Raw genomic sequence first — 27,038 nt, 5'->3', positions numbered from 1 at the left:
GCATACGCATATGTACGTATATATGTATGTATACGCACATACGCGTATTGGGCTGACACGAATTACGCGTATTTTTCGGTTCGGATATATCTGAGCTGCACTGTAGTAGTACTGCAGCCAGTTAGAATGTGATTGTTATTATTATGATTTGCACAGGATGGAATGTTTGTTCCTCTTTTTCTAAATCATTTCATTTTGAAAAAATTTAATCACCACTGCTTGTCTGTGGAGATTCAGAGTATCACCTGTATAGATGAATACGGTAAGATATTTTTTGGTATAAATTTGTATATATAATTACAAGTTTTGTTATTAGTATGTTAAAGTTGCATAACTGCAACATGGATAATTATTTACCAGTTTATCAATTACACGATTTTGCATATAGGTAACCATCATTCCAAGAGAATTGCATTCTCAGTTTCAGGTGTAGTGCATCAAGTATTTTGTACTTGTAATTGATTGTTTCTTTTTGAAATGTGCATTCCAGGCTTTTTTCAAGAATAGCAGTTATTCCTATCAGTAAAGTTGGTGGGAAACAAAGGTTGGAACACTGCCTTAGTTTAAAAGCTGAATTACAGCCAGTCCTTGAAAGGACATTTCTCAGTGTAGGGACACTGATAGAGCTGGGATCCTCCTTTGCAACAATGAGAGAAGATGACCTTTTTAAAGAGATGTATGTAACATCATGGGAGAAACAAGACTGGATATGAGGAGCCAAATGAATTATGCTCTTGTTTTGTTTGCAACTGGAAAGGTAAGTATATAGGCAGGTAATGCAACAAAATTCTGACAATCTTGATTTTGTTTTCGGTTCTCTGAAAATACTTTAGAGAATCAGTAAGAGAAATTTCCTTTTCTTTTTCAGACTTTGATCTGTACTCCAATTTTCAATTTAGTTGAACCTAAGGAGTAGAGTTTATTGTCTGTGTTATCAAAATGTCAGTAATATTATAGAAGTGGAAGTTATTTGAATTCTGGTTTCCATGCCAGGGCAAAGTATGTGAATCCATACCATACTTTTAAAAATATGTGATATTTATGAATGTGGGTCTTATAAAAGTTGTGAAATTTAACAAATTGACACTGGTTTTTTAAGTATCTGTCCTCTTATTAATGGTAAATTGCATCATAAAGTTCATTGTCAAAGTAGTCTGCAGATCCACTTGCCTTCATCCATACAACTTTGACAATGTAATATTTATGACCAAATTTATCATCAATAAGAATACAGATGCATAAGAATCTGCTTGCTGTGTTTTTTATTTTCATTACAGTGAAACCTGTATTAGACAGACACCCTTCTAGTGATTGCTAGGCAGACACCCTTACTAGTGTCTGCTTAACACAGGCTGTCCACTCAAAACAGGTTCTAGTATGTTGTGCAATAATAGTCAATTATTAACCGTTTTGTAACACAACTTAGCATGTAACATCAAAGAATAGCTAAGACTGCTCATAGCACAATGTCCAGTTGATCACTGCATCAATCTGGAATAATCACTCAGCTTAAAAACGATATTGCTGAACAATGTACAGGAGTCTCAGCTGAACCTTTAGAAGTAAAATGAGCCCTTTAAGTGTCCGCTTACTGCAGGTTTTGTGCAACAAAATGTCTTAATATTGGTGTCTGCATCTGTTTAATTAAGAGGTGTCTGCTGAATGCCGGTTGATTTTTAATTACTGTAAATGTGGGAAAAAAAATTTGGGACTTATTAAAGCTGGTGTCCACTTAAAAGAGGGTGTCTGCTTAATATGGGGTCTGCCTAATACAGGTTTCACTGTTAACAAAATCCAAAATTGTCAAATGGAGGCTTCACTAGAGGAAAACACCGGTTAAAAGCTAAATTGAATTAAGCCAAAATGATCCATAGAATCACGGCCTTTATTCCACTGGGAAATTCCTGAAAACATACTGAATTATTCCCAAGTTTAGTTTATTTTCATCAAATACTCGAACACAGCAAAAAAAGGGTTCTACTGTATTGCGGTAAATTTTCATGCCAAACTACAATAATTTACCCAATCTTTTTCACTTCACAGTTGAATTCATTATATTCACAAGCTGATCTTCAGGCTAGCTATCTGTTAATCCTGTTTAGATGCAATTTTTGGCTATATTGAGAAAGCAAAATCATATGCTAAATGTCGCTGAAACTGTTCACGATGATGTCAGCTGTGAGTCTGTACTCCTACTGATGATAAAAATACATGTAAGCCAGTGATCGTGCAAGAAAGTAGGCAGTCATTGTGAACAATTAAATGTACTTGTAAAATTGAGCCTCTCTATAACCACTGACAACAGATGAAGATGGGCTACAAACACAAGACTATATATTTTTGATTGTGACTTGATCTTTGTACAGACAGTTTTGTTGAGCAGACATACATTGCTATGGAGATTAAGAATGAGATCAATGGTAGTAATATAGAATGAAATTTATGAAACCTGGGTTTCAAAACTCCCTAGACTGTTAGCTGGGAAACAGTTATATGTTACGGATGTGGTCATGGTATTTAAGAATTGAGTCATAGAGGGTTATTCATTAACAGTAAGAAAATAAAAAAATCTTACAACATGTACTTTTGGCAAATTATTTGTAATAGCTTTACCTTAGACTGACATCAATAAAATACCGCAAGGGAGCTTAATTTTGAAATTTGTTTCCTTGTAGATACTAGGGAAACTCCAATTGAAAGAAGCCTATCTTAATATAGTAGAGAGCCTCTTCTCTGCGAAAGTAGTGCCCAGGCACATGCAGCTTCTGGATCAAGATGAAGGGAGGGCAGACAGTGCTGTTGATTATAATGAGGAGGAAGTGGCAGAGATGACGGCAGTGGTCAACAGGATTGTTCAAAGCTGTTCCGTTGTTCCTGAAAAGGTCTTGCTTAATTTGGTTTTGGTTTATTATATACTTTTGGATAACATGTCAAATGCAATAACTTATAATTTGCTTGAGTGAAAAATAATGTACAAATGACACAATCCTGAGTTACATGTAAGTCAGGCTGCAGGAATTAATCACACATACATGTAAGACACATTGCTCACTATAGCTTAATACTGTTTAACCAATCTCATTTTGGCTATGTAATTGTATTTTTTTTTTCAGACAAAGCATTTCTTTATCCCAAAAACATCTTTAATCAAATGCAAGTGTGGCGATGTCTTAGGATTTAAAGTACTTGTAGATGAAATACTTGTTTTCACTGGGAAGAGGATGTGTGGGACGACTGACTTTGCCAGGAAGAGGACAGTTGTCAGGATGCTTGCACATTCAAAGGCGCCTTTTTTCAACCGAGATACTAATCAACAATGATGAAGGTATATGCGTATAGAGAAGACTTGTGACATTCTTTTAACAGTATTTTGATGGTGATAGTAAACAACACACCAAAGGTGTCCAGGGCTAGGAACTGAGGATATATGATGTCACAGGTCAATGAGTGACTGCCACTGTGACTAGCATTTACTGTTCCCCTGGTTCCATTTGACTGTTATTAGTTATGCAGCCAAGACAGTGATGTGTTGGACAACTATAATGATAATCTCATGACAATCTGCATGTGTGCATTCACTTTGTCTGTAGCTGTCAGAGCTAACTAAATATGATCATGTTGAATTCCAACTTGAAAATTTACAAATTCACCATTGATAGTGATTCCGTTTGCCTCAAACAGTACGCAGAATTTTATTATTCCAAGTTGTTGTTTTGTAGATTGATTTAAGAAATGTACCAAGATTGATAACTCAGATGCAGAGCCCTTATACAGCTTATTGAACCTTTTGTTTGGTGGCATTCGTGTTTCTGTCATGGTGGTGGTTGCATTAGCCCCCTGAGTAATAAGTTTGAACTGTTGTTAAAGTTACCAGATAACATTATCTGTCAAAAATATATTTTCTTTGATGTTTTTGTATTATCATTGTTTTTACCTCCTTGTCATGTTTAAAGCCTTTTTTGAGATAACAATAACAGACACCATGAAATAATCTTTTGGCTTTTTTGAAATGTGGTCTATACACCAACTTGGGAATAAAGTCAATGTACAGAACTCACTTTTTCTGTTTTGTTTTCAAACATTCGTTCAGCATATGAAGAAACCAGAGAATCAAGTTTCTGGGGATGTCCTCAAAGAGGTAAAATAATTAAAATTGATCAAGTTATAACTTACTAACAGTTAGGAATAATCTTAACAACAAAAGAATGTAGTTCCCATTAACAGCTGTGCCTGTCTGTCTTTATAAAGTACTGCCAATTAAAAATTAATTTTTAATCCTTCTCTTTTGCCATATTGTGAGACATTACGCCTGATCTCAAAAAAAAATGCAGGACTTATAGAATTATAAACAATAAATTTAAAGTCTTGTGCTACACAGTTCCATCACCTATGTAAAGTGCTAGCAATATTGACAAAGATGCTCATGGCCCATGTTAAATTATCACTTCTTGTAGAATCGATAAACAAATAAAGAAAAAAATGCTGTAACATACTGTATGTTGTTTTAAAGAGTGAAGAAGCAGCCAGTGGAACTTCAGTGCCTGTGGATACCATTTTAAATGACAAGGTAATATTTAGCTTCTCACTCTAACCCATTGACTCCTAATTTTTATATTCTAGAACAGGGAAGTGGATGGTTTATTCACTGTTGAAATGACGTAGCTACACAATGTTTCATTTATGCACACAACCTTAACTTGTTAAAGATGTATGATTTTAACAATTTTTCTGGGGGCTCACATGGGCATTTGTAGGTATTTTGAACTTTATTAAATTCACAAAACTAAAAATGCAGCAGGACTTGTAAACATAATTTTTGAAAATAGTTTTCCAAGGGGTCTTTCAGGTAAAATAAAATAAATTATAAAATTTCACTCCTGCATGTTGCATGATTCTTCATATTTACAGGCAAGAGCACAAAAGTAATTATATTGAGTATTAATGAATTTTTTATAATCAATTTCTGTAATGTGTTAATAAAGTAAGTTCTAGATTATTGTTTTATAGGTGTCAACCCCTTTGGAGACTGTTGTTGATGATGATGAAATTTTACTTCAGAATGTTCGCCAAATACTGAAAATACCTTTTTGGAACAATATTATGCCTTTTTATCGTGACAAAGTTAGAGCAAATTATGTCCTAAAAAGGGCTTGACTGTCTATCAAAATTAATGCTATAAATAACAGTTCTCTTTGTAATATGCTTTGTATGTTCAAACCATGACAAATGGTTATAATTGACTGTGGTCTTTTCATATTTGATACCTGCAGAAATGGAATCTCATAGGTCTAAAGGGCCAGAAACTGGAAAGGAAGAAGGTGATGAATTATAAATTTTATTTGGCAGTATAAATGCACTTTAGAAATGCAATAGTTGCGCTACTTTCTGATGGCAATGATATATCTCTAAGTTATAATAATTAAAATTAAAATATTTATTTCATGATATTTTTATTGAAATGAGAGGTACTGAAAGAAACTATACAGAATTCTATACAAATGTCCAACTAGTGGCTCAAACAACTAAGTATTCTGTCTCAATTTTGTTGATTTCTATATATTTAGGTACCAGCAGTAATGCCAGAATGGACCAGGATGATGTGGACAAATTGGTAAATCTGTTTATTGGGATTAGCTGTGTATTAAAGCACTACAGTACTGACGTTTTTTCAGTTACCACAATGTTTTACACAAAAGGTTTAAGTAAATGCTCAGACAGGCATGTTGGAAAGTAATTCCTTGCCGAAGTTTGTAATCAAATGATGTAATTTGGCAATAAGGAGGATGAAAAGGAATGAAAACTTCTCTTCTAAAAAATGGAAAAACAATACAACGCTTTGTTAGATGGCTTGTGTTTGTAGCCTTTAGAATGCGAGCTCTGATTAGCTTATTATACGGCATTATTCTCCCGTAATGCCCACGGGTCGATTACGGGCCTGCTAAACTAAAGCAAAAAGCCATATAATAAACAACTTATTAACCTCGAACATTCAGTCCATAAGGAAAAATCTCAAGCCACGGCCTTGCCGTATTGACTTTGCTATTAGGGAGTTTAAGAAGCTACGACGACGACGCCGAGGAAAACGTCGATTAAAAAATGAATTTATATGTTACCTACGAATCTCGTGATACTCTTAAGTCATTTACTTTGTTTATGACTGTCAAAAGTATCACGAAACTGAATCTGGGACACAGAGATAAATTTGAAATAGAAATTTCAAAAATTAGCTGTTGTGGTTTACGTTGTTCAGACAACGCGGAATTTGGCCATTTCACATTCTTAGGGACCTTTAGCAATGACGACGAGAACGTGGACGACGACGTATATGACCGATTGAGTCCTGGAACGGGACCGTCGTCCACGGCGGGAAACGTAAACACTTTAGTAAACCGGTTACGTGGACGAACCCTTTACTGCAGCTTTCTGTGGCAGTCAACAGGAAAATGTCAAGCAAATGTCAAATGTTCCGTTAATTTGAAAATGCAAAAATTATCCACTACAACAATTTAACGTTTATTCAGTGTTGTAATCAACGTCAAGTGATTCAGAGCTAAGCTAAGTTTATAGTCGATCCGAGCAGTTCGGATATTCTTCAAAGCCCAGAACTCTTCTTAAAAATGCCAACTGGTATAAATTACAAAACTATAACGAAATGCCCGCGATTTGTATTTATAAAAGCACTACTACGTACCCTGCAGTACTTTTATTATCATCCGCCATTGCTTTCTCCACTTCATACTGTAAAGCTCTAGCTGCAACTCGAAAGAAATCAAGTTTTTTTTTCCATCACGGTACGATCAAATTACTTCGACACTGTATTTATTCACTAAACGACCCTTTACATTGAAGAAATTCCTAAGATACGTAAGTAGAAATTAGAAAACAAATAAAACATACTCGCGTTCTCGACAAGACGGCAGATGGCGGCAAATGGCGTCCTGAACGAGATGTGGACGACGAATAGTGCTCGATTGGGCATGTGTGGTAGCTTCGAAGTTCGTTCTCCCAACTTCCGGTCGGTGACGTTCACGTTCTCGTCGTCATTGCTAAAGGTCCCTCTTGTTTTGCAGGGGACGGCAAAGAAATGTACCAAGAATCATAACGCGCGTGCACAGCCATTGTTCTGCTCATTAAACCTTTTGTTTAGCGACGTTGCCGTTGCCGTCGTGGCTTTCTTAAACTCTCTATTGCTCGGTTAATGCGGCATGGTCCCGGTTTGAGATTTTCCCGTAAAGACCTCACTCTCGGTTAATTAGTGGTAAATATTACCATCCGAATGCGAAATTCATCAAATGTGACTGACTGATCACATGTGATGAGTTTTTAGAATCATTTAATACAAGTGAAAACTTAAGTATGAACTCTGCCTAGTAAAATATCAGTTGTTTTAGTTTCACAGTACTTGTTCATGATTCTTATATCAACATCTGATCAACAGGCTTTGGATGAAGAGTTCACAAAGGCTGCCCTGGTTAGAAAAGGTAAATGTCATAATATTTATTTATTTCTTAATGTATTAATTTAGTCAGTAAGTCAGTCAGTCAGTCAGTCAGTCAGTCAGTAAATCAGTCAGTCAGTCTTTCAGTTACTGATTTATTAAGGTTAGGCTGCGTTAAAAGGCAACAAAATAAGCAATATATTGCAAAATTACCATTTATGTTGTGGTGCACATAAAGTAAAAACACCAAAAGCAGCCTCCATGAAGCATTTTCATTGGTTATTTTTAAGGTGGCTCCCTAGGGTAATTACGAACACCCTCCCTATAGAGCGCGAGTTAGAAAACGAAACTTAGTTAATTTCTCTTAAAGTTTTACCCGAAGAGATTTACCAGTATGGGTACTGTTAAAATAAGGCTTATGTTTTGGTTGTCAACTTTTGGATTAACGCCGTTACCATGGCAACATCTAATCTAATGACAGGCAGATGTATTCCTCATTTTGACCTAAACTCCTTAATATTTATACTTTCCTTTGGTGAAATTGTTTCATACTTCTCCACATCATGGAAACGATACTGGCTGACACTTTGAATTGGTAAAAAGTCAAGGTTGTTCAGACGGTTTTTCCAATAATCTGTAATTTGTCATTATTCTAAATATATTAGATTAGCTCTGAGAGATTTTCACAAAAAAAGGGGATTTTATTGGAATTGTTTGTGGTTAGAACTGAGCCAAATTAAAGAAAAATTCACCCAAGGGAACGCGAGAAAATTAGCATTTATTTGGTCACGCTGACGTCACAAAAATCAGGAAAACACGCGTGGTGTCACGCGTGGTTATTTATTTAAGTGCGCGCTCATGAATGAATGAAGGATGGACTTGATTGAGATTGTGCTGTACGGCATGCGCAACGGCGTGTGCGGCCTCTACGAGTCTTAACAAAAATGGCTTCGTCCACCAAAACCAGGGAATTTATTCTATTCTACCACATAGGCTTGATTAATGACGAGGATTTCTTTCTCCTGCATCCATTTTACATCTGCGAGACCTATGTAGATTTGCCTCTCAGGCTTAATTTCAACCACAAAACAAAATAATACTGATAAAAAGCTCGATTACAGCAGGATCAGGGTGTTTGTACAACGTGATCAGCAAGAAAAAAAGTTTGATCCTAATAAAATACATTTTGAACAGCAAAAAACAGTTATAGCTCAGCTCAGTACATACGGAGCTCGTCATCTGCGACTGTTCGGCCCGGTACAAATACGACTGTCGCTCACGGTAGATGGTTAAATCGTTTAAATTTTCTGCAGAAATGACAAAGAAACATTTATTTTGGACGGAATTTTATGATTCCATACTTTATCTTCGAACTAGGCTGTTAAAACAGTGAAAAAAGCGTTAAAATGAGAAGTAAACAGCTGGCTTACACGAGGGAAAAGCAAAGCTACGGCCGGAAAGTCGTACTGGAACGCGCGTCATGACGTCAATGGAATTGATCTTTACTATTTGCCGCCTTTCTTGTCCCTAATTTATAATTGCTCATCAGGCATTTTGGATGATGGTATCAAAGAAGTAAATTATTCAAAGTGAAAGCATGATGTTCGGACTCCAAAAGGTAGTTGCTGGTCACATGATTTAAAGGAAAATGCATATTTCATTACGCACATCAGTACTGCTATCATAATTAGAATCTACCCTGGTACACATGTTATACGACCCCATTTTTGTTTCTCCTCTGTGGTTGTTGTAAAGGGGTTACATTTTATGGTTTTTAATAACAGTAACAGTAATAGTGATTTAAATTGACTCAGTTCTTTGTTGTTTTAGGTGCTGACAAGCAGTTAGTAGATGGCCTACACCAAGGTCTTACAACAGGTATTTTTACATCAAAGTAAATGTGGAAAAATGAACTGAACAAAATGGCACCAATAGAAAATGAATGGTACTGCAGGGCAAGAAAACAATGAAATCCTGTTGCTCAGTGGGCCAGTACATTTCAGTTTTCAGTTGCCCCCACTAAAATATTAATTGCCCAATAGGTCTGCTTTGTTCATTCCTTATCAACTAAAGGCCGCCGCACACTAGCCGATTTTTTGTCGGCCGACAAAAAATCGGCTAGTGTGCGGCGGCCTTAACAAGACTGCTGAGGCTAATTTCACTTGCCCACCGGACTATCAATCTTCCATTTTCACTAGCCCAAGAGCAAAATTTACTTGCCCTGGGCAATCGCAAGTGGTGTTTTTTTTCCTGCCTTGTACTGAAGCTATCAGCAAGGCTACCTAAAGCAGCTTTCTCCAAAGACAAACGCACTTGGGATTGTTTTAAAAGTATAACGTTTCCAGCAATTTGCAAACTCAACCCAGGAAACACCAAACATAAACTCTTTGATAGGCTGCCCTCCCTCTCCTCTTCCAATGCTGTAGCAACATAAAGCAATTCCATGTGGGTAATTTTGCAGTAAGCTCAACATTTAAAGGGGTGGAGCAGAGCAAAACTAATTACTTTTTAAATACATAAATTGTCTCTAGCTGTAGAAAGGAGTGGAACTAGTATGGGCACAATGAAGCATTTTGAATTCCAGTATACAGAGATCAGCTCAACAGGCCGTTAATTACATGTTAAGACAGGCGGAATAGAACTTAAGTGGACGGTTTGGAGGGCACTGAAATAGAGCTTTGCAAATATTTCAAAATGAAGCCCTCGACCCATTTCTGACCTGCATGGAATTTGGCCACTTCGAAGAAAAATGACCAATCGGAACCAGGGAAGGTGATCTTTTTCGTATACAGACCAGTGTCGTTTAGGAGTCCAGAAAATTTGAAACCAATTGAGAACGAATACAGTTGAATTTGTGAAGCACCGAAACCTCTATGCTGCCTACTCTACGGATCCCATATTTCCTGGCCAACTATGATTCATAATTACATATTATACACAGTATTTTAACTTGAAAGAGCCAAAGAAAAGACACTTAACCTTTAACATTCTTGATCCATTTACGAGGATGGTTCCCCTTATTCTCAATAAGCGTCTTCATTGGATACTTTTCTTCAAAGTTGCTAGGATCAAATAGTCAACAGACACAACAAATAAGACCAAAGGCACTCACCTTTTATAATTTATTATCTTCTAGGCAAGAGGAACCGTAAAGGAAAAAGTTGGAAGAAAAACCTTGAAGAGGATTAATCTTTTTCTCTGACAATTCAGTTCTGGGAACTGTAAATCATTCATCCAACTGACTTTGTCTCGTAATTGTACTAACGAAAGGCCTTGCGGAGGATGCAATTAAGGTGGCTACGACTGCATGGTCAAACAAGATTGATAATCATATCTTCCTTCGAATAGCTAAATAATGTCGAAATGCTCTTTTCATCAATTTTAACCATCGTTCCCGTTCCCGTTCCTGACAAATGTAGATCGATTTTTACTTTTTTCAGGTGTGGTTTAACATGAAATTGGATTTTTTTACACTACTGAGAAAAGCGTTAAGTCAGTGATTTATATTAAAACACTAATATTACTGGTTTACTTAAAATCGAACATAAATAGGGCTTATTTTACAACTCCTGGCAAATGTTTTTCAAGAACAGTGCCAATGAGGGATATTGGCTGTTATCGCATTATTCAGCTTGTACTCAATAGTGTTTGTAAATAAGAGCATTGCACATTCTGAAGAATTTCACACTACCACGGTCTCTGTAAATTTCTCTATTTTGTTATAATAAAGCTTCCCACAATGCCACCTTATTTTAGTGTTGTATTTCCCCAAACTCTTTTCACATAATCAATATTTAAGGTGGCTCCCTATAGTTTTACGATCGCACGCGCACTGAGGACGAAAAGTCGAGTAATCCGCGCGCGCTGAAAGGAGAACGTCAGTGTTTTTGGATATTTTATGAAGTCAACATGAGCACAAAAAGCAAAACTGACAGTGAATATTTTCTTTTGGTATTAAACATGTGGGACGGCATGGCAATCATTTACTCTTCAGCTGTAAAGCATGTCTTGTCCCCCTTTCCGCCGAAAAGTAGTCCTTTTCCATAGTGAGCCACCCTCCTCCATGTGGACTCGAAATCTCCTATTACAGAATTTTTTTGTTAGAACTTTCAAATTTTAGCTTCAAATTTCGTACTTGAAACCACCAGAGATTGGTGCACCTCCGGTTGGTGTCCAGTGTAATTAACACATGCGGACTTACAGTTAACTGCAAATAGCCTGTTCCAGGCGTTTGGTTAGTGAGGAACGGCGGAATGAAAACATGAGAAATATTCGTTGGTGTTTTATTAATCGACCATCGAGCGGGGGAGCCGCGAATTAATCTAGAACCCAGATCTTCCAAGACCAAGCAGAAGGGAGATTTCACTTCTCAGGGTCAAACAGAGTGAAATCTGGGTATGAGATTAGCCGCGAGCCACTCGAGTTTAATTCTATCATGAAATCTGATTGGCCAACAGAAAACAAAAGTTGCTATGTCACAGAACCGTTTTCTGGCTCGAGTTCGCTGACGTTATTTTTCGGTGTAGACAAGCGACAGTCGGAAATACGTCTGCATTCGCAGGCTGTAGAGCACTTTAAAATAATAAACACTGTAGGCTTCCCAAATACCGGAAGGGGGTGCAGTATTCCTTGGAATCATTGGTTGGCGGGTGCCGTCCAGTTCTCCAAATCCTGACCCCATTTCAGACCAATAAATGTCACTTTTCATACCCTTTTCTAGGCTTGACCTCTAAAATGCTGTTTTCAAATATGCATGACCGTTCAGTGTATTCTGCGAGGCAAATCGCGCTTTATCGTGGTATTAAAATTGATTCCTCTCGTTTTTGTTTGAAGATGATAAACTCGACAAAAAGAGACATAAATTTCAAGTAATGTCTATATTATGGTTTATTTAAAATTAAGCCATACTTTCGCGGACCAAACCGGCGAAATCATTCTACCCATTTTCAAACCAAAACGGTTGACAAGCCATAGCCTTCAAAAAGGCGGCACATACCTTATATAGGGTAGAAACCCCTCTCTCCACCCCCTGAATTAGCCTCTTCTGAGTAACAACAGCTCGAAAGTAAGGAACGCATCTTTAGTAATCAACGAATTAACAGTACGCAAAAACATCTTGATCGAGATAGCGAAAAGTCTCAAGTATGTACAGTGAAACCTGTATTAAGCGGACCCCATATTAAGCGGACACACTCTATTAAATGGACACCTGCTCAAGTCCCACCTTTTTTTCTTACATTTACTCCAAAATAAACGTGCATTCAGCGGACACCTCAGTTAAGCGGACACGGACACCAATATTAACCCATTTTGTTGCACAAAACCTGTAATAAGCAGACACTTCAAGGGCTTTTTAATTCTGAAAGCCCAGCTCAGACTCCGTCAACATTGTTCACCGATGTCATATTAAAGCTAAGCAGATTATTCCAGATTGATGCATTGAATGACTGGAAATTGTGCTACCGGCAGTCCTTGATCTTACAATATGTTACAATATGTTACAAACGGGTTAATATTATTGCACAATATATTTGAACCTGCTTAGAGCGAACAACCCATATCAAGAGGACATTAGCGAGGGTCCAAAGGGTGTCCACTTAATACAAGTTTCACCTGTATTAACGTACACCAAGTAAGTAAAGAACAGCAAGCAAGTTAAGTACACCAAGCAAGTAAAGTACACCGAGCAAGTACGGTAAGCCAAGCAAGGAAAGTACATCAAGCAAGTAAAGTACACAAAGCAAGTAAAGTACACCAAGCAATTAAAGTAAACAAAGTAATTAAAGTACACCAGGCACGTAAAGTACACCAAGCAAGTAAAGTACATCAAGCGAGTAGTGTACACCAAGCAAGTAAAGTACACCAAGCAATTAAAGTAAATCAAGCAAGTAAAGTACATCAAGCAAGTAAACTACATCAAGCAAGTAAAGTACATCAAGGAAGTAAAGTACACCAAGCAATTAAAGGAAATCAAGCAAGTAAAGTACATCAAGCAAGTAAAGTACATCAAGCAAGTAAAGTACATCAAGCAAGTAAAGTACATCAAGCAAGTAAAGTACATCAAGCAAGTAAAGTACACCAAGCAAGTAAAGTACATCAAGCAGGTAAAGTACACCAAGCAATTAAAGTACATCAAGCAATTAAAGTACACCAAGCAAGTAAAGTACATTAAGGAATTAAGGTACATCAAGCAAGTAAACTACACCAAGCAATTAAAGTACATCAAGCAATTAAAGTACACCAAGCAAGTAAAGTACATTAAGGAATTAAGGTACATCAAGCAAGTAAAGTACACCAAGCAATTAAAGTAAATCAAGCAAGTAAAGTACATCAAGCAAGTAAAGTACATCAAGCAAGTAAAGTACATCAAGCAAGTAAAGTACACCAAGCAATTAAAGTACATCAAGCAAGTAAAGTACATCAAGGAAGTAAAGTACACCAAGCAATTAAAGTAAATCAAGCAAGTAAAGTACATCAAGCAATTAAAGGAAATCAAGCAAGTAAAGTACATCAAGCAAGTAAAGTACATCAAGCAAGTAAAGTACACCAAGCAAATAAACTACATTAAGGAATTAAGGTACATCAAGCAAGTAAAGTACATCAAGCAAGTAAAGTACATCAAGCAAGTAAAGTACACCAAGCAAGTAAAGTATATCAAGCAAGTAAAGTACACCAAGCAAATAAACTACATTAAGGAATTAAGGTACATCAAGCAAGTAAAGTACACCAAGCAATTAAAGTACATCAAGCAATTAAAGTACACAAAGCAAGTAAAGTACACCAAGCAATTAAAGTAAACAAAGTAATTAAAGTACACCAGGCACGTAAAGTACACCAAGCAAGTAAAGTACATCAAGCGAGTAGTGTACACCAAGCAAGTAAAGTACACCAAGCAATTAAAGTAAATCAAGCAAGTAAAGTACATCAAGCAAGTAAAGTACATCAAGCAAGTAAAGTACATCAAGCAAGTAAAGTACATCAAGGAAGTAAAGTACACCAAGCAATTAAAGGAAATCAAGCAAGTAAAGTACATCAAGCAATTAAAGGAAATCAAGCAAGTAAAGTACATCAAGCAAGTAAAGTACATCAAGCAAGTAAAGTACATCAAGCAAGTAAAGTACACCAAGCAAGTAAAGTATATCAAGCAAGTAAAGTACACCAAGCAAATAAACTACATTAAGGAATTAAGGTACATCAAGCAAGTAAAGCACACCAAGCAATTAAAGTACATCAAGCAATTAAAGTACACAAAGCAAGTAAAGTACACCAAGCAAATAAACTACATTAAGGAATTAAGGTACATCAAGCAAGTAAAGTACATCAAGCAAGTAAAGTACATCAAGCAAGTAAAGTACACCAAGCAAGTAAAGTATATCAAGCAAGTAAAGTACACCAAGCAAATAAACTACATTAAGGAATTAAGGTACATCAAGCAAGTAAAGCACACCAAGCAATTAAAGTACATCAAGCAATTAAAGTACACAAAGCAAGTAAAGTACACCAAGCAAATAAACTACATTAAGGAATTAAGGTACATCAAGCAAGTAAAGTACACCAAGCAATTAAAGTACATCAAGCAATTAAAGTACACAAAGCAAGTAAAGTACACCAAGCAATTAAAGTAAACAAAGTAATTAAAGTACACCAGGCACGTAAAGTACACCAAGCAAGTAAAGTACATCAAGCGAGTAGTGTACACCAAGCAAGTAAAGTACACCAAGCAATTAAAGTAAATCAAGCAAGTAAAGTACATCAAGCAAGTAAAGTACATCAAGCAAGTAAAGTACATCAAGGAAGTAAAGTACACCAAGCAATTAAAGGAAATCAAGCAAGTAAAGTACATCAAGCAAGTAAAGTACATCAAGCAAGTAAAGTACATCAAGCAAGTAAAGTACATCAAGCAAGTAAAGTACATCAAGCAAGTAAAGTACACCAAGCAAGTAAAGTAAATCACGCAGGTAAAGTACACCAAGCAATTAAAGTACATCAAGCAATTAAAGTACACCAAGCAAGTAAAGTACATTAAGGAATTAAGGTACATCAAGCAAGTAAACTACACCAAGCAATTAAAGTACATCAAGCAATTAAAGTACACCAAGCAAGTAAAGTACATTAAGGAATTAAGGTACATCAAGCAAGTAAAGTACACCAAGCAATTAAAGTAAATCAAGCAAGTAAAGTACATCAAGCAAGTAAAGTACATCAAGCAAGTAAAGTACATAAAGGAAGTAAAGTACACCAAGCAATTAAAGTACATCAAGCAAGTAAAGTACATCAAGGAAGTAAAGTACACCAAGCAATTAAAGTAAATCAAGCAAGTAAAGTACATCAAGCAATTAAAGGAAATCAAGCAAGTAAAGTACATCAAGCAAGTAAAGTACATCAAGCAAGTAAAGTACATCAAGCAAGTAAAGTACATCAAGCAATTAAAGTACACAAAGCAAGTAAAGTACATCAAGCAAGTAAAGTACACCAGGCAATTAAAGTACATCAAGCAAGTAAAGTACACCAAGCATGTAAAGTACACCAAGCATTTAAACTTAAGTTCCAGAGAATCGACCCAACGTTGGGTCAAACTCACGCTGCGCGTGAGCCGCTCTAGGCTACTTTTTCAGTCATAAAATGAAGTGGGGCTCTATTTTGGCCTAGAAGCTCGAAACTGAGCGTGCGATCCCTTTGCGTCTGTCGATTTTACCGAAAACCAAGCCCATTACGAGTTAGGTAAGAGTCCCTGGGTCTGGAAAATTTCCCTCAAGTTGCTGAAAATCGACCGCTGAGACCGCCTTACGCGCATCGTGATTTTGTCCAACTTTGGCCCGATCTGCCGGAACTTCGGGGATATTTTCCAGTCCCAGGGACTCTAAACTAACTCGTGATGGCCTTGGTTTACAGTGAAAGGGAGAAAGGAAAAATATTTAAAGGCTCAGTTTCGAGCTTCTACGCCGAAATATAGCCCCACTTCATGTTAAGACTGATAGAGTAGCCGAGACCGCCTCACGCGCATCGTGATTTTGACCAACTTTGGCTTGATTTGCCTGTACTTGGGGGATATTTTCCAGTCCCAGGGACTCTAAACTAACTCGTGATGGTCTTGGTTTTCAGTGAAATGGACAGAGAAAAAATATTTGAACGCTCCGTTTCGAGCTTCTAGAGCGAACTATAGCCCCTTTTTATTTTAACACTGATAGAGTAGCAAGACCGCCCTACGCGAATCTGGATTTTGAGCAAATTTGGCTCCATTTGCCGGAACTTGGGAGATATTTTCCAGTCCCAGGGACTCTAAACTAACTGGTGATGGCCTGGGTTTTAGTGAAATGGACAGAGGAAAAATATTTGAACGCTCCGTTTCGAGCTTCTAGAGCGAACTATAGCCCCTTTTTATTTTAACACTGATAGAGTAGCAAGACCGCCCTACGCGAATCTTGATTTTGAGCAAATTTGGCTCCATTTGCCGGAACTTGGGAGATATTTTCCAGTCCGAGGGACTCTAAACTAACTGGTGATGGCCTTGGTTTTCAGTGAAATGGACAGAGGAAAAATATTTGAACGCTCGGTTTTGAGCTTCTAAATCAAAATATAGCCCCACTTTATTTTAAGACTTATAGAGTAGCCGAGACCGCCTTGCGCGCATCGTAATTTTGACCAAATTTTGCTCGATTTGGCGGAACTTAAGGAATATTTTCCAGTCTCAGGGACTCTAACCTAAGTGGCGATGTCCTTGGTTTTCAGTGAAATGGACAGAGGAAAAATATTTGAACGCTTGGTTTCGAGCTTCTAGGCCGAAATACAGCGCCACTTCATTTTAAAACTGATAGAGTACCCGAGATCGGCTTACGCGCATCATGATTTTGACTAACTTTGGCTCGATTTGCGGGAACTTGGGGGATATTTCCAATCCCAGGAGCTCTAAACTAACTGGTGATGGCCTTGGTTTTTAGTGAAATGGAGACAGGAAAAATTATTGAACGCTCGGTTTTGAACTTCTAGGCCGAAATATAGCCCCACATCATTTTCAGAATGATAGAGTAGCCAAAACCACCTTCCGTGCAGGGTGATTTTGATCAATTGTGGCTCGATTTCACGGAACTTGGAGGATATTTTCCAGTCCCGGGAACTCTTAACTAACTCCTGATGGTCTTGGTCTGCAGAGAAATGGACACAGATAAAACGTTCGCACGATCGGTTTCGAGGTTTTCGGCCGAAATATAGCGCCACTTCATTTCAAGACTGATAGAGTAGCCGAGACCGCCTTCTACGCATCGTGATCTTGACCAAGTTTGCCTCGATTTGGCGGAACTTGGGGGATATTTTCCAGTCCCGCGGACCCTAAACTAACCCCTCATGGCCTTGGTTTGCAGAGAAATGGACACATGTCAAACTATCGCACGCTCGGTTTCGAGCTTTTAGGCCGAAATATAGCCCTACTTCATTTTAAGACTAAAAGAGTAGCCGAGACCTCCTAACGCGCATTAAGATTTTGACCAACTTTGCCTCGATTTGCCGGACTTTTTACGCATCGAGATCTTGACCAACTTTGGCTCGATTTGCCGGAGCTTGGGGGATATTTTACACTCCCGGATTTTCTAAAGTAACTCCTGATGCCTTTGGTTTGCAGAGAAATAGACACATGTAAAACGATTGCTCGCTCGGTTTCGAGCTTTTAGGCCGAAATATAGCCCCACTTCGTTTTAAGCCTGGAAGAGTAGACAAAACCGCCTTGCGCGCATCGTGATCTTGAGCAACTTTGGCTTGCTTTCCCGGAACTTGTGGGATATTTTCCATTCCCGGAGACTCTAACCTAACTACTGATGGCCTTGGTTTGCAGAGAAATGGACACAGGTAAGAGGATCGCACGCTCGAACTCGAGCTTTTAGGCCAAAATATAGCCCCACTTCATTTTAAGCCTGAAAGAGTAGCCGAGACCGCCTTACGTGCATCCTGATCTTGACCAACTTTGACTTGATTTTCTGGAACATGCGGGGTATTTTCCAGTCCCGGGGACTCAAAACTAACTCCTGATGGCTTTGGTTTGCAGAGAAATGGACACAGGTAAAACGAACGCACGCTCGGTTTCCAGCTTTTACGCAGAAATATAGCCCCACTTCATTTTAACACTGAAAGAGTAGCCGAGACCACCTTACACGCATTGTGACTTTGACCAAATTTGACTCGATTTCCAAAAACTTGGGGGATATTTTCCAGTCCCAAGGACTCTATACTAACTCCTGATGGGCTTGGTTTGCAGAGAAATGGACACAAGTAAAACGATCCCTTGCTTGATTACGAACTTTTAGGCCGAAATATAGCCCCGCCTAATTTTAAGACCGAAAGAGTAGCCGAGACCGCCTTGCGCGGATCTTGACCTTGACCAAGTTTGGCTCGATTTCCTGGAACTTGGGGGATATTTTCCAGTCCCGGAGACTCTAAACTAACTCCTGATGGCCTTGGTTTGCAGAGGGATGGACACAGGTAAAAAGATCACACGCTCGGTTTCGAGGTTTTAGGGCGAAATATAGCCCCACTTTATTTTAAGACTAAAAGAGTAGCCCAGACCAACTTTGGCTCGCTTTCCTTTCGATTTGCTAGATTTCGGCCTAAAAGCTCGAGACCAAGCAAAGATCGTTTTACCTGTGTCCATTTCTGTGCAAACCAAGGCAATCAAGAGTTAGTTTAGAGTCCCTGGGTTTGGAAAATATCCCCCAAGTTCCGGCCAATCGAGCCAAAGTTGGTCAAGATTACGATGCGCGCAAGGCGTTCTCCGCTACTCTTTCAGTCTTAAAATGAAGTGGGGCGATATTTCGGCCTAAAAGCTCAAACCTGAGCGTGCGATCGTTTTACCTGTGTTTATTTCTGCGTAAACAAAGGCCATCAGGAGTTATTTTAGAGTCCCCCGAGACTGGAAAATATATCCCAAGTTCCGGCAACTCGATCCAGAGTTTGTCAAGAATACGATGCGCGTTAGGCGGTGTCGGCTACTCTTTCAGTCTTAAAATAAAGTGGGGCTATATTTGGGCCTAAAAGCTCGAAACCGAGCATGCGATCATTTTAGCTGTGTCTATTTCTCTGCAAACCAAGGCCATCAAGAGTTCGTTTAGAATCCCCGGGACTGGGGACACCGGCGACACCGCCTTAAGCGCATCGTGATTTTGAAAATCTTTGGCTCGATTTGACGGAACTTGGGTGATATTTTCCAGTCTCAGGGACTCTAAACTAACTCGTGATGGCCTTGGTTTTTAGTGAAATGGACAGAGGAAAAATATTTGAACGCTCGGTTTGGAGCTTCTAGGCCAAAATATAGCCCCACTTCACTTTAAGAGTGAGAGAAGGTAGCCGAGACCGCCTTACGCGCAGAGCGATTTTTACCAACTTTCGGTCGATTTCCAGGAACTTGCGTTATATTTTCGAGTCCTGGGGAATCTAAACTAACTCGTGATGGCCTTGGTTTTCAGTGAAGTGGACAGAGGAAAAATAGTTGAACGCTCTGTTTGGCTCGGTTTCGGGCTTCTAGGCCGAAATATAGCTCCACTTCACTTTAAGAGTGAGAAAAGGTAGCCGAGACCGCCTAACGCGCACGGCGATTTTCACCAACTTTGGGCCGATTTTAAGGAATTAGCGAGATGTTTTCCAGTCCCAGGGATTCTAAAGTAACTGGTGATGGCCTCGGTTTTCAGTGAAATAAACAGAGGAAAAATATTTGAACGCTCGGTTTCGAGCTTCTAGGCCAAAATATAGCCCCACTTCACTTTAAGAGTGAGAGAAGGTAGGCGAGACCGCCTTACGCGCAGGGCGATTTTTACCAGCTTTGTGTCGATTTGCAAGAACTTGCGTTATATTTTCCAGTCCTGGGGAGTCTAAACTAACGCGTAATCGCCTTGGTTTTCAGTGAATTGGCCAGAGGAAAATAGTTGAACGCTCGGTTTAGGGCTTTTAGGCCGAAATATAGCCCCAGTTCACTTTAAGAGTGAGAAAAGGTAGCCCAGACCGCCTAACGCGTACGGCGATTTTCACCAACTTTGGGCCGATTTCCAGGAATTAGCGGGATATTTTCCAGTTCTGGGGACTCTAAACTAACTTGTGATGGCCTTGGTTTCAGTAAAATGGACAGAGGTTTCGAGCTTCTAGGCCGAAATATAGCCCCACTTCATATCAAGAGTGAGAAAAGGCTGCCGAGACCGCCTTACGAGCAGGGCGATTTTCACCAACTTTGGGTCGATTTCCAGGAATTTCCGGAATATTTTCCGTCCCGAGGACTCTAAACTAGCTCGTGATTGCCTTGCTTGTCAGTGAAATGGACAGAGGAAAAATATTTGAACGCTCGGTTACGAGCTTCTAGGCCGAAATATAGCCCCACTTCACGTTAAGAGTGAGAAAAGGTAGGCGAGATCGCCTTACGGGCAGGGCGATTTTCACCAACTTTGGGTCGATTTCCAGGAAGTTACGGAATATTTTCCAGTCCTGGGGTCTCTAAGCTAACTCTTGATGGCCTTGGTTATTAGAGAAATTGACAGAGAAACAATATTTGAGCGCTCGGTTTCGATCTTCTAGGCCGAAGTATAGCTACACTTTAATTTAAGAGTAAGAAACGGTAGCCGAGATCGCCTTACGCGCAGGGCGATTTCCACCAACTTTGGGTCGATTTCCAAGAATTTCGGGGATATTTTCCAGTCTCGGGGACTCTAAACTAACACTTGATTGCCGTGGTCTTCAGTGAAATGGACAGAGGAAATATATTTGAACACTTGATATTGAGGTTCTAGGCCAAATTATTGCACCACTTCACTTTAAGAGTAAGAAAAGGTAGCCGAAAGCGCCCTATGCGCAGGGCGATTTTCACCAAATTTAGGTCGATTTCCAGGAACTTGCAGGATATTTTAAAGTCCCGGGGAATATAAAGTAACTCGTGATGGCCTTGGTTTTCAGTAAAATGGACAGAGGTAAAATATTTGAACGCTCCGTTTAGGAGCTTCTAGGCCGAGTATAGCCCCACTTTACTTTGGTTTATTTTTTATTTTTTTATTGATTGATTGATTTTTTAAATTTCTTTTTCTTTTCATTTCTTGGTCTTCTTCGTTTTTTTTCCAAGCTGTTTGGTGCCGCAATAGTTTTTCTTAAATTGATTGACTGATTTTTTGGATTTTTTCCAATTTGTTTGTATTTTGCTGTCGCTGTTGTGGTTGATGTTTCGGGTAAACGTTTCCCGTATTGCCGTCCATCTAACAGATTTATTTTCTGCGTTATCGAGACTTGTTTGCTTTGAGTCTAAGCTTTGCTTTTCCCGAACTTTAAGAGTTTTAAGACCGAGGCAGTTCAGGGCCTAAACGATTTGTTAGTGGGAAGCAATTCCATGACTCGGTTTTCCAGCGGCCAATAGCGACATAAACAATTAACATGGGCCAACCTCTGGCTTACGCAGAATACATATTGGCTGGTTTTCTTGAAATGTCGTTGATTGAGGATGTAGAAGGCTTTATGCGACCTCGAGAGAAGTGGCCGATCAGCTCAGCTACATCGTGTATGGATAAATTGTAGCAAACACCGCATAGGAAAACACCCGTTCTCGTTCGCAGTGAGTCCACCAACTGTAAGCAAATCTTAAGTTGTGCGGTACCGCTTAACTTGGCAGACATAGCGATATCTTTGAATTGAATAAGCGCGCAATGACAAGCAGCATTCGCCAACGATACTCAGCAATTACAATTAGTTTTGAAGTGTATGTCTGTTTTCAAATTTCCAACCGTTACCTTTTGGCTTGCTAACTGTTTGGAATCCTGTCCGAATACGCCTCAATTTGGGCTGAAAAATGCGCAATTCTGGCTGACGACGGTAACGAATATATAACGCTGGAGTTTCTAGCCTCAGGTCTATAACTAGCAGAATACAGTCCCACTCTTTGACTAAGCGGAACCGGAAACTAGCATATCAGCACGTACTATACACATCTTAATTTGTTAGCAACAACCCAAGGGATTTCCAGGTGGTCCTGCGGGATGGGCTGCGCGCGGCTGATCCAGGGTCGCATCTGGCGGTCGTGAGTTCAAGTCTCAATATGTTATTAAAGGGGTTATTCTCGAACGGCTTGGGGGTCGAATAACTTCTCCCCCGATTGAGATTCGAACTCGGGCCGGGAAGAAAATCCCAGCCACGCCGAATATTTTTGTTGGTTTAATTAATCGATTGACTTATTTAGTTCTAATTTTTTTTTGGTTTTTTTTAACCCGCTTTGGTTTATTTTTTATTTTTTTATTGATTGATTGATTTTTTAAATTTCTTTTTCTTTTCATTTCTTGGTCTTCTTCGTTTTTTTTCCAAGCTGTTTGGTGCCGCAATACTTTTTCTTAAATTGATTGACTGATTTTTGAATTTTTTGGATTTTTTCCAATTTGTTTGTATTTTGCTGTCGCTGTTGTGGTTGATGTTTCGGGTAAACCTTTCCCGTATTGCCGTCCATCTAACAGATTTATTTTCTGCGTTATCGAGACTTGTTTGCTTTGAGTCTAAGCTTTGCTTTTCCCGAACTTTAAGAGGTTTAAATCCACTGGACTTTCCCTAATCGTTCTCACTTTATTTCTTGCGCGTAAGAAACAAAAAATGCACTGGACTTTCCCTAATCGTTCTCACTTTACTTCTTGCGCGTAAGAAGCACATAATCCACTGGACTTTCCCTAATCGTTCTCACTTTATTTCTTGCGCATAAGAAACACATAATCTACTGGACTTTCGCGAATCGTTCTCACTTTATTTCTTGCGCGTAAGAAACACATAATCCACTGGACTTTCCCTAATCGTTCTCAATTTATTTCTTGCACGTAAGAAACACAAAATCCACTGGACTTTCGCTAATCGTTCTCACTTTATTTCTTGCGCGCAAGAAACACAAAATCCACTGGACTTTCGCTAATTCTTTTCACTTTATTTCTTGCGCGTGAGAAACACAAAATCCACTGGACTTTCCCTAATCGTTCTCACTTTATTTCTTGCGCGTAAGAACCACAAAATCCACTGGACTTTCCCTAATCGTTCTCACTTTATTTCTTGCGCGTAAGAAACACAAAATCCACTGGACTTTCGCTAATCGTTCTCACTTTATTTCTTGCGCGTAAGAAACAAAAAATCCACTGGACTTTCCCTAATCGTTCTCACTTTATCTCTTGCGCGGACGAAACACAAAATCCACTGGACTTTCGCTAATCGTTCCCACTTTATTTCTTGCGCGTAAGAAACACAAAATCCACTGGACTTTCGCTAATCGTTCTCACTTTATTTCTTGCGCATAAGAAACACATAATCTACTGGACTTTCGCGAATCGTTCTCACTTTATTTCTTGCGCGTAAGAAACACATAATCCACTGGACTTTCCCTAATCACTCTATTTCTTGCGCGTAAGAAACACATAATCCACTGGACTTTCCCTAATCGTTCTCAATTTATTTCTTGCGCGTAAGAAACAAAAAATGCACTGGACTTTCCCTAATCGTTCTCACTTTACTTCTTGCGCGTAAGAAGCACATAATCCACTGGACTTTCCCTAATCGTTCTCACTTTATTTCTTGCGCATAAGAAACACATAATCTACTGGACTTTCGCGAATCGTTCTCACTTTATTTCTTGCGCGTAAGAAACACATAATCCACTGGACTTTCCCTAATCACTCTATTTCTTGCGCGTAAGAAACACATAATCCACTGGACTTTCCCTAATCGTTCTCAATTTATTTCTTGCACGTAAGAAACAAAAAATGCACTGGACTTTCCCTAATCGTTCTCACTTTACTTCTTGCGCGTAAGACGCACATAATCCACTGGACTTTCCCTAATCGTTCTCACTTTATTTCTTGCGCATAAGAAACACATAATCTACTGGACTTTCGCGAATCGTTCTCACTTTATTTCTTGCGCGTAAGAAACACATAATCCACTGGACTTTCCCTAATCGTTCTCAATTTATTTCTTGCACGTAAGAAACACAAAATCCACTGGACTTTCGCTAATCGTTCTCCCTTTATTTCTTGCGCGCAAGAAACACAAAATCCACTGGACTTTCGCTAACCGTTCTCACTTTATTTCTTGCGTGTGAGAAACACAAAATCCACTGGACTTTCCCTAATCGTTCTCACTTTATTTCTTGCGCGTAAAAAACACAAAATCCACTGGACTTTCCCTAATCGTTCTCACTTTATTTCTTGCGCGTAAGAAACACAAAATCCACTTGACTTTCCCTAATCGTTCTCACTTTATTTCTTGCGCGTAAGAAACAAAAAATCCACTGGACTTTCGCTAATCGTTCTCACTTTGTTTCTTGCGCGTAAGAAACACAAAATCCACTGGACTTTCCCTAATCGTTCTCACTGTATTTCTTGCGCGTAAGAAACACAAAATCCACTGGACTTTCGCTAATCGTTCTCACTTTATTTCTTGCGCGTAAGAAACACAAAATCCACTGGACTTTACCTAATCGTTCTCACTTTATTTCTTGCGCGTAAGAAACACAAAATCCATTGGACTTTACCTAATCGCTCTCACTTTATTTCTTGCGCGTAAGAAACACATAATCCACTGGACTTTCGCTAATCGTTCTCACTTTATTTCTTGGGCGTAAGAAACACATAATCCACTGGACTTTCGCTAATGGTTCTCACTTATTTCTTACGCGTATAAAACACAAAATCTACTGGACTTTCCCTAATCGTTCTCACTTTATTTCTTGCGCGTAAAAAACACAAAATCCACTGGACTTTCGCTAATGGTTCTCATTTTGTTTCTTGAGCGTAAGAAACACAAAATCCACTGGACTTTCGCTAATCGTTCTCACTTTATTTCTTGCGCGCAAGAAACACAAAATCCACTGGACTTTCGCTAATTGTTTTCACTTTATTTCTTGCGCGTGAGAAACACAAAATCCACTGGACTTTCCCTAATCGTTCTCACTTTATTTCTTGCGCGTAAGAACCACAAAATCCACTGGACTATCCCTAATCGTTCTCACTTTGTTTCTTGCGCGTAAGGAACACAAAATCCACTGGACTTTCGCTAATCGTTCTCACTTTATTTCTTGCGCGTAAGAAACAAAAAATCCACTGGACTTTCCCTAATCGTTCTCACTTTATTTCTTGCGCGTAAGAAACACAAAATCCACTGGACTTTCGCTAATGGTTCTCACTTTGTTTCTTGAGCGTAAGAAACACAAAATCCACTGGACTTTCGCTAATCGTTCTCACTTTATTTCTTGCGCGCATGAAACACAAAATCCACTGGACTTTCGCTAATTGTTTTCACTTTATTTCTTGCGCGTGAGAAACACAAAATCCACTGGACTTTCCCTAATCGTTCTCACTTTATTTCTTGCGCGTAAGAACCACAAAATCCACTGGACTATCCCTAATCGTTGTCACTTTGTTTCTTGCGCGTAAGGAACACAAAATCCACTGGACTTTCGCTAATCGTTCTCACTTTATTTCTTGCGCGTAAGAAACAAAAAATCCACTGGACTTTCCCTAATCGTTCTCACTTTATCTCTTGCGCGCAAGAAAAACAAAATCCACTGGACTTTCGCTAATCGTTCTCACTTTATTTCTTGCGCGTAAGAAACACAAAATCCACTGGACTTTCGCTAATCGTTCTCACTTTATTTCTTGCGCGTAAGAAACACATAATCTACTGGACTTTCGCTAATCGTTCTCACTTTATTTCTTGCGCGTAAGAAACACATAATCCACTGGACTTTCCCTAATCGTTCTCACTTTATTTCTTGCACGTAAGAAACACAAAATCCACTGGACTTTCGCTAATCGTTCTCCCTTTATTTCTTGCGCGCAAGAAACACAAAATCCACTGGACTTTCGCTAATTGTTTTCACTTTATTTCTTGCGCGTGAGAAACACAAAATCACCTGGACTTCCCCTAATCGTTCTCACCTATTTCTTGCGCGTAAGAAACACAAAATCCACTGGACTTTCCCTAATCGTTCTCACTTTATTTCTTGCGCGTAAGAAACACAAAATCCACTGGACTTTCGCTAATCGTTCTCACTTTATTTCTTGCGCGTAAGAAATAAAAAATCCACTGAACTTTCCCTAATCGTTCTCACTTTATCTTTTCCGCGGAAGAAACACAAAATCCACTGGACTTTCGCTAATCGTTCTCACTTTATTTCTTGCGCGTAAGAAACACAAAATCCACTGGACTTTCCCTAATCGTTCTCACTGTATTTCTTGCGCGTAAGAAACACAAAATCCACTGGACTTTCGCTAACCGTTCTCACTTTATTTCTTGCACGTAAGAAACACAAAATCCACTGCACTTTCCCTAATCGTTCTCACTTTATTTCTTACGCGTAAGAAACACATAATGCACTGGACTTTCGCTAATCGTTCTCACTTTATTTCTTGCGCGTATAAAACACAAAATCCATTGGACTTTCCCTAATCGTTCTCACTTTATTTCTTGCGCGTAAGAAACACAAAATCCACTGGACTTTCGCTAATGGTTCTCACTTTATTTCTTGAGCGTAACAAACACAAAATCCACTGGACTTTCCCTAATCGTTCTCACTTTATTTCTTGCGCGTAAGAAACACAAAATCCACTTGACTTTCCCTAATCGT

The 27,038-nt window shown here is 38.9% G+C and overlaps 2 protein-coding genes and 1 pseudogene across 4 annotated transcripts; 2 read left to right on the top strand and 1 right to left on the bottom strand.

Annotated features, from left to right (window-relative positions):
• The first annotated feature begins 495 nt into the window (after positions 1-495).
• LOC149095516 (uncharacterized) lies at positions 496-4,264 on the top strand. Its single transcript, XM_089281902.1, has 4 exons — positions 496-757; positions 2,676-2,882; positions 3,114-3,325; positions 4,091-4,264. Exons 1-3 carry the CDS (start codon positions 689-691, stop codon positions 3,318-3,320), a joined length of 483 nt encoding a protein of 160 aa, XP_089138028.1. The 5' UTR covers positions 496-688; the 3' UTR covers positions 3,321-3,325; positions 4,091-4,264.
• LOC149095515 (uncharacterized) lies at positions 3,983-11,183 on the top strand. Of its 3 annotated transcripts, XM_089281905.1 has the most exons (6): positions 4,533-4,567; positions 5,271-5,318; positions 5,565-5,611; positions 7,439-7,481; positions 9,269-9,316; positions 10,575-11,183. In XM_089281905.1, the coding sequence occupies exons 2-6, from the start codon at positions 5,273-5,275 to the stop codon at positions 10,625-10,627; spliced, it is 237 nt and encodes a 78-aa protein (XP_089138031.1). In that variant the 5' UTR covers positions 4,533-4,567; positions 5,271-5,272; the 3' UTR covers positions 10,628-11,183. The 3 variants fall into 3 exon arrangements, with proteins under 3 accessions (XP_089138029.1, XP_089138031.1, XP_089138030.1); XM_089281903.1 differs by lacking the exons at positions 9,269-9,316; positions 10,575-11,183 and adding an exon at positions 3,983-4,138 and having other exon boundaries at positions 4,511-4,567; positions 7,439-8,116; XM_089281904.1 differs by lacking the exons at positions 4,533-4,567; positions 5,271-5,318 and having other exon boundaries at positions 5,354-5,611.
• Positions 11,184-13,398: 2,215 nt separating this feature from the next.
• Positions 13,399-15,912, bottom strand: LOC149095514 (uncharacterized; annotated as a pseudogene).
• Positions 15,913-27,038: the final 11,126 nt, after the last annotated feature.

The sequence above is a fragment of the Orbicella faveolata genome, unplaced genomic scaffold (assembly GCF_042242905.1).
Source record: "Orbicella faveolata isolate gen_17 unplaced genomic scaffold, um_ofav_v1 contig_50, whole genome shotgun sequence".
NCBI lineage: Eukaryota > Metazoa > Cnidaria > Anthozoa > Scleractinia > Merulinidae > Orbicella > Orbicella faveolata.
Note: the sequence above shows the minus strand (reverse complement) of the source record. Positions and strands in the feature narration are given on the sequence as shown.

Coding starts and splice junctions, on each gene's coding strand:
- LOC149095515 (XM_089281903.1), top strand. CDS start 4,010: ATGTGGTCTATACACCAACTTGGGAATAAAGTCAATGTACAGAACTCA. Junction 4,568..5,270: donor ATACCATTTTAAATGACAAG/GTAATATTTAGC, acceptor TGATACCTGCAG/AAATGGAATCTCATAGGTCT. Junction 5,612..7,438: donor AGGATGATGTGGACAAATTG/GTAAATCTGTTT, acceptor TCTGATCAACAG/GCTTTGGATGAAGAGTTCAC.
- LOC149095516 (XM_089281902.1), top strand. CDS start 689: ATGGGAGAAACAAGACTGGATATGAGGAGCCAAATGAATTATGCTCTT. Junction 758..2,675: donor TTTTGTTTGCAACTGGAAAG/GTAAGTATATAG, acceptor GTTTCCTTGTAG/ATACTAGGGAAACTCCAATT. Junction 2,883..3,113: donor GTTCCGTTGTTCCTGAAAAG/GTCTTGCTTAAT, acceptor TTTTTTTTTCAG/ACAAAGCATTTCTTTATCCC.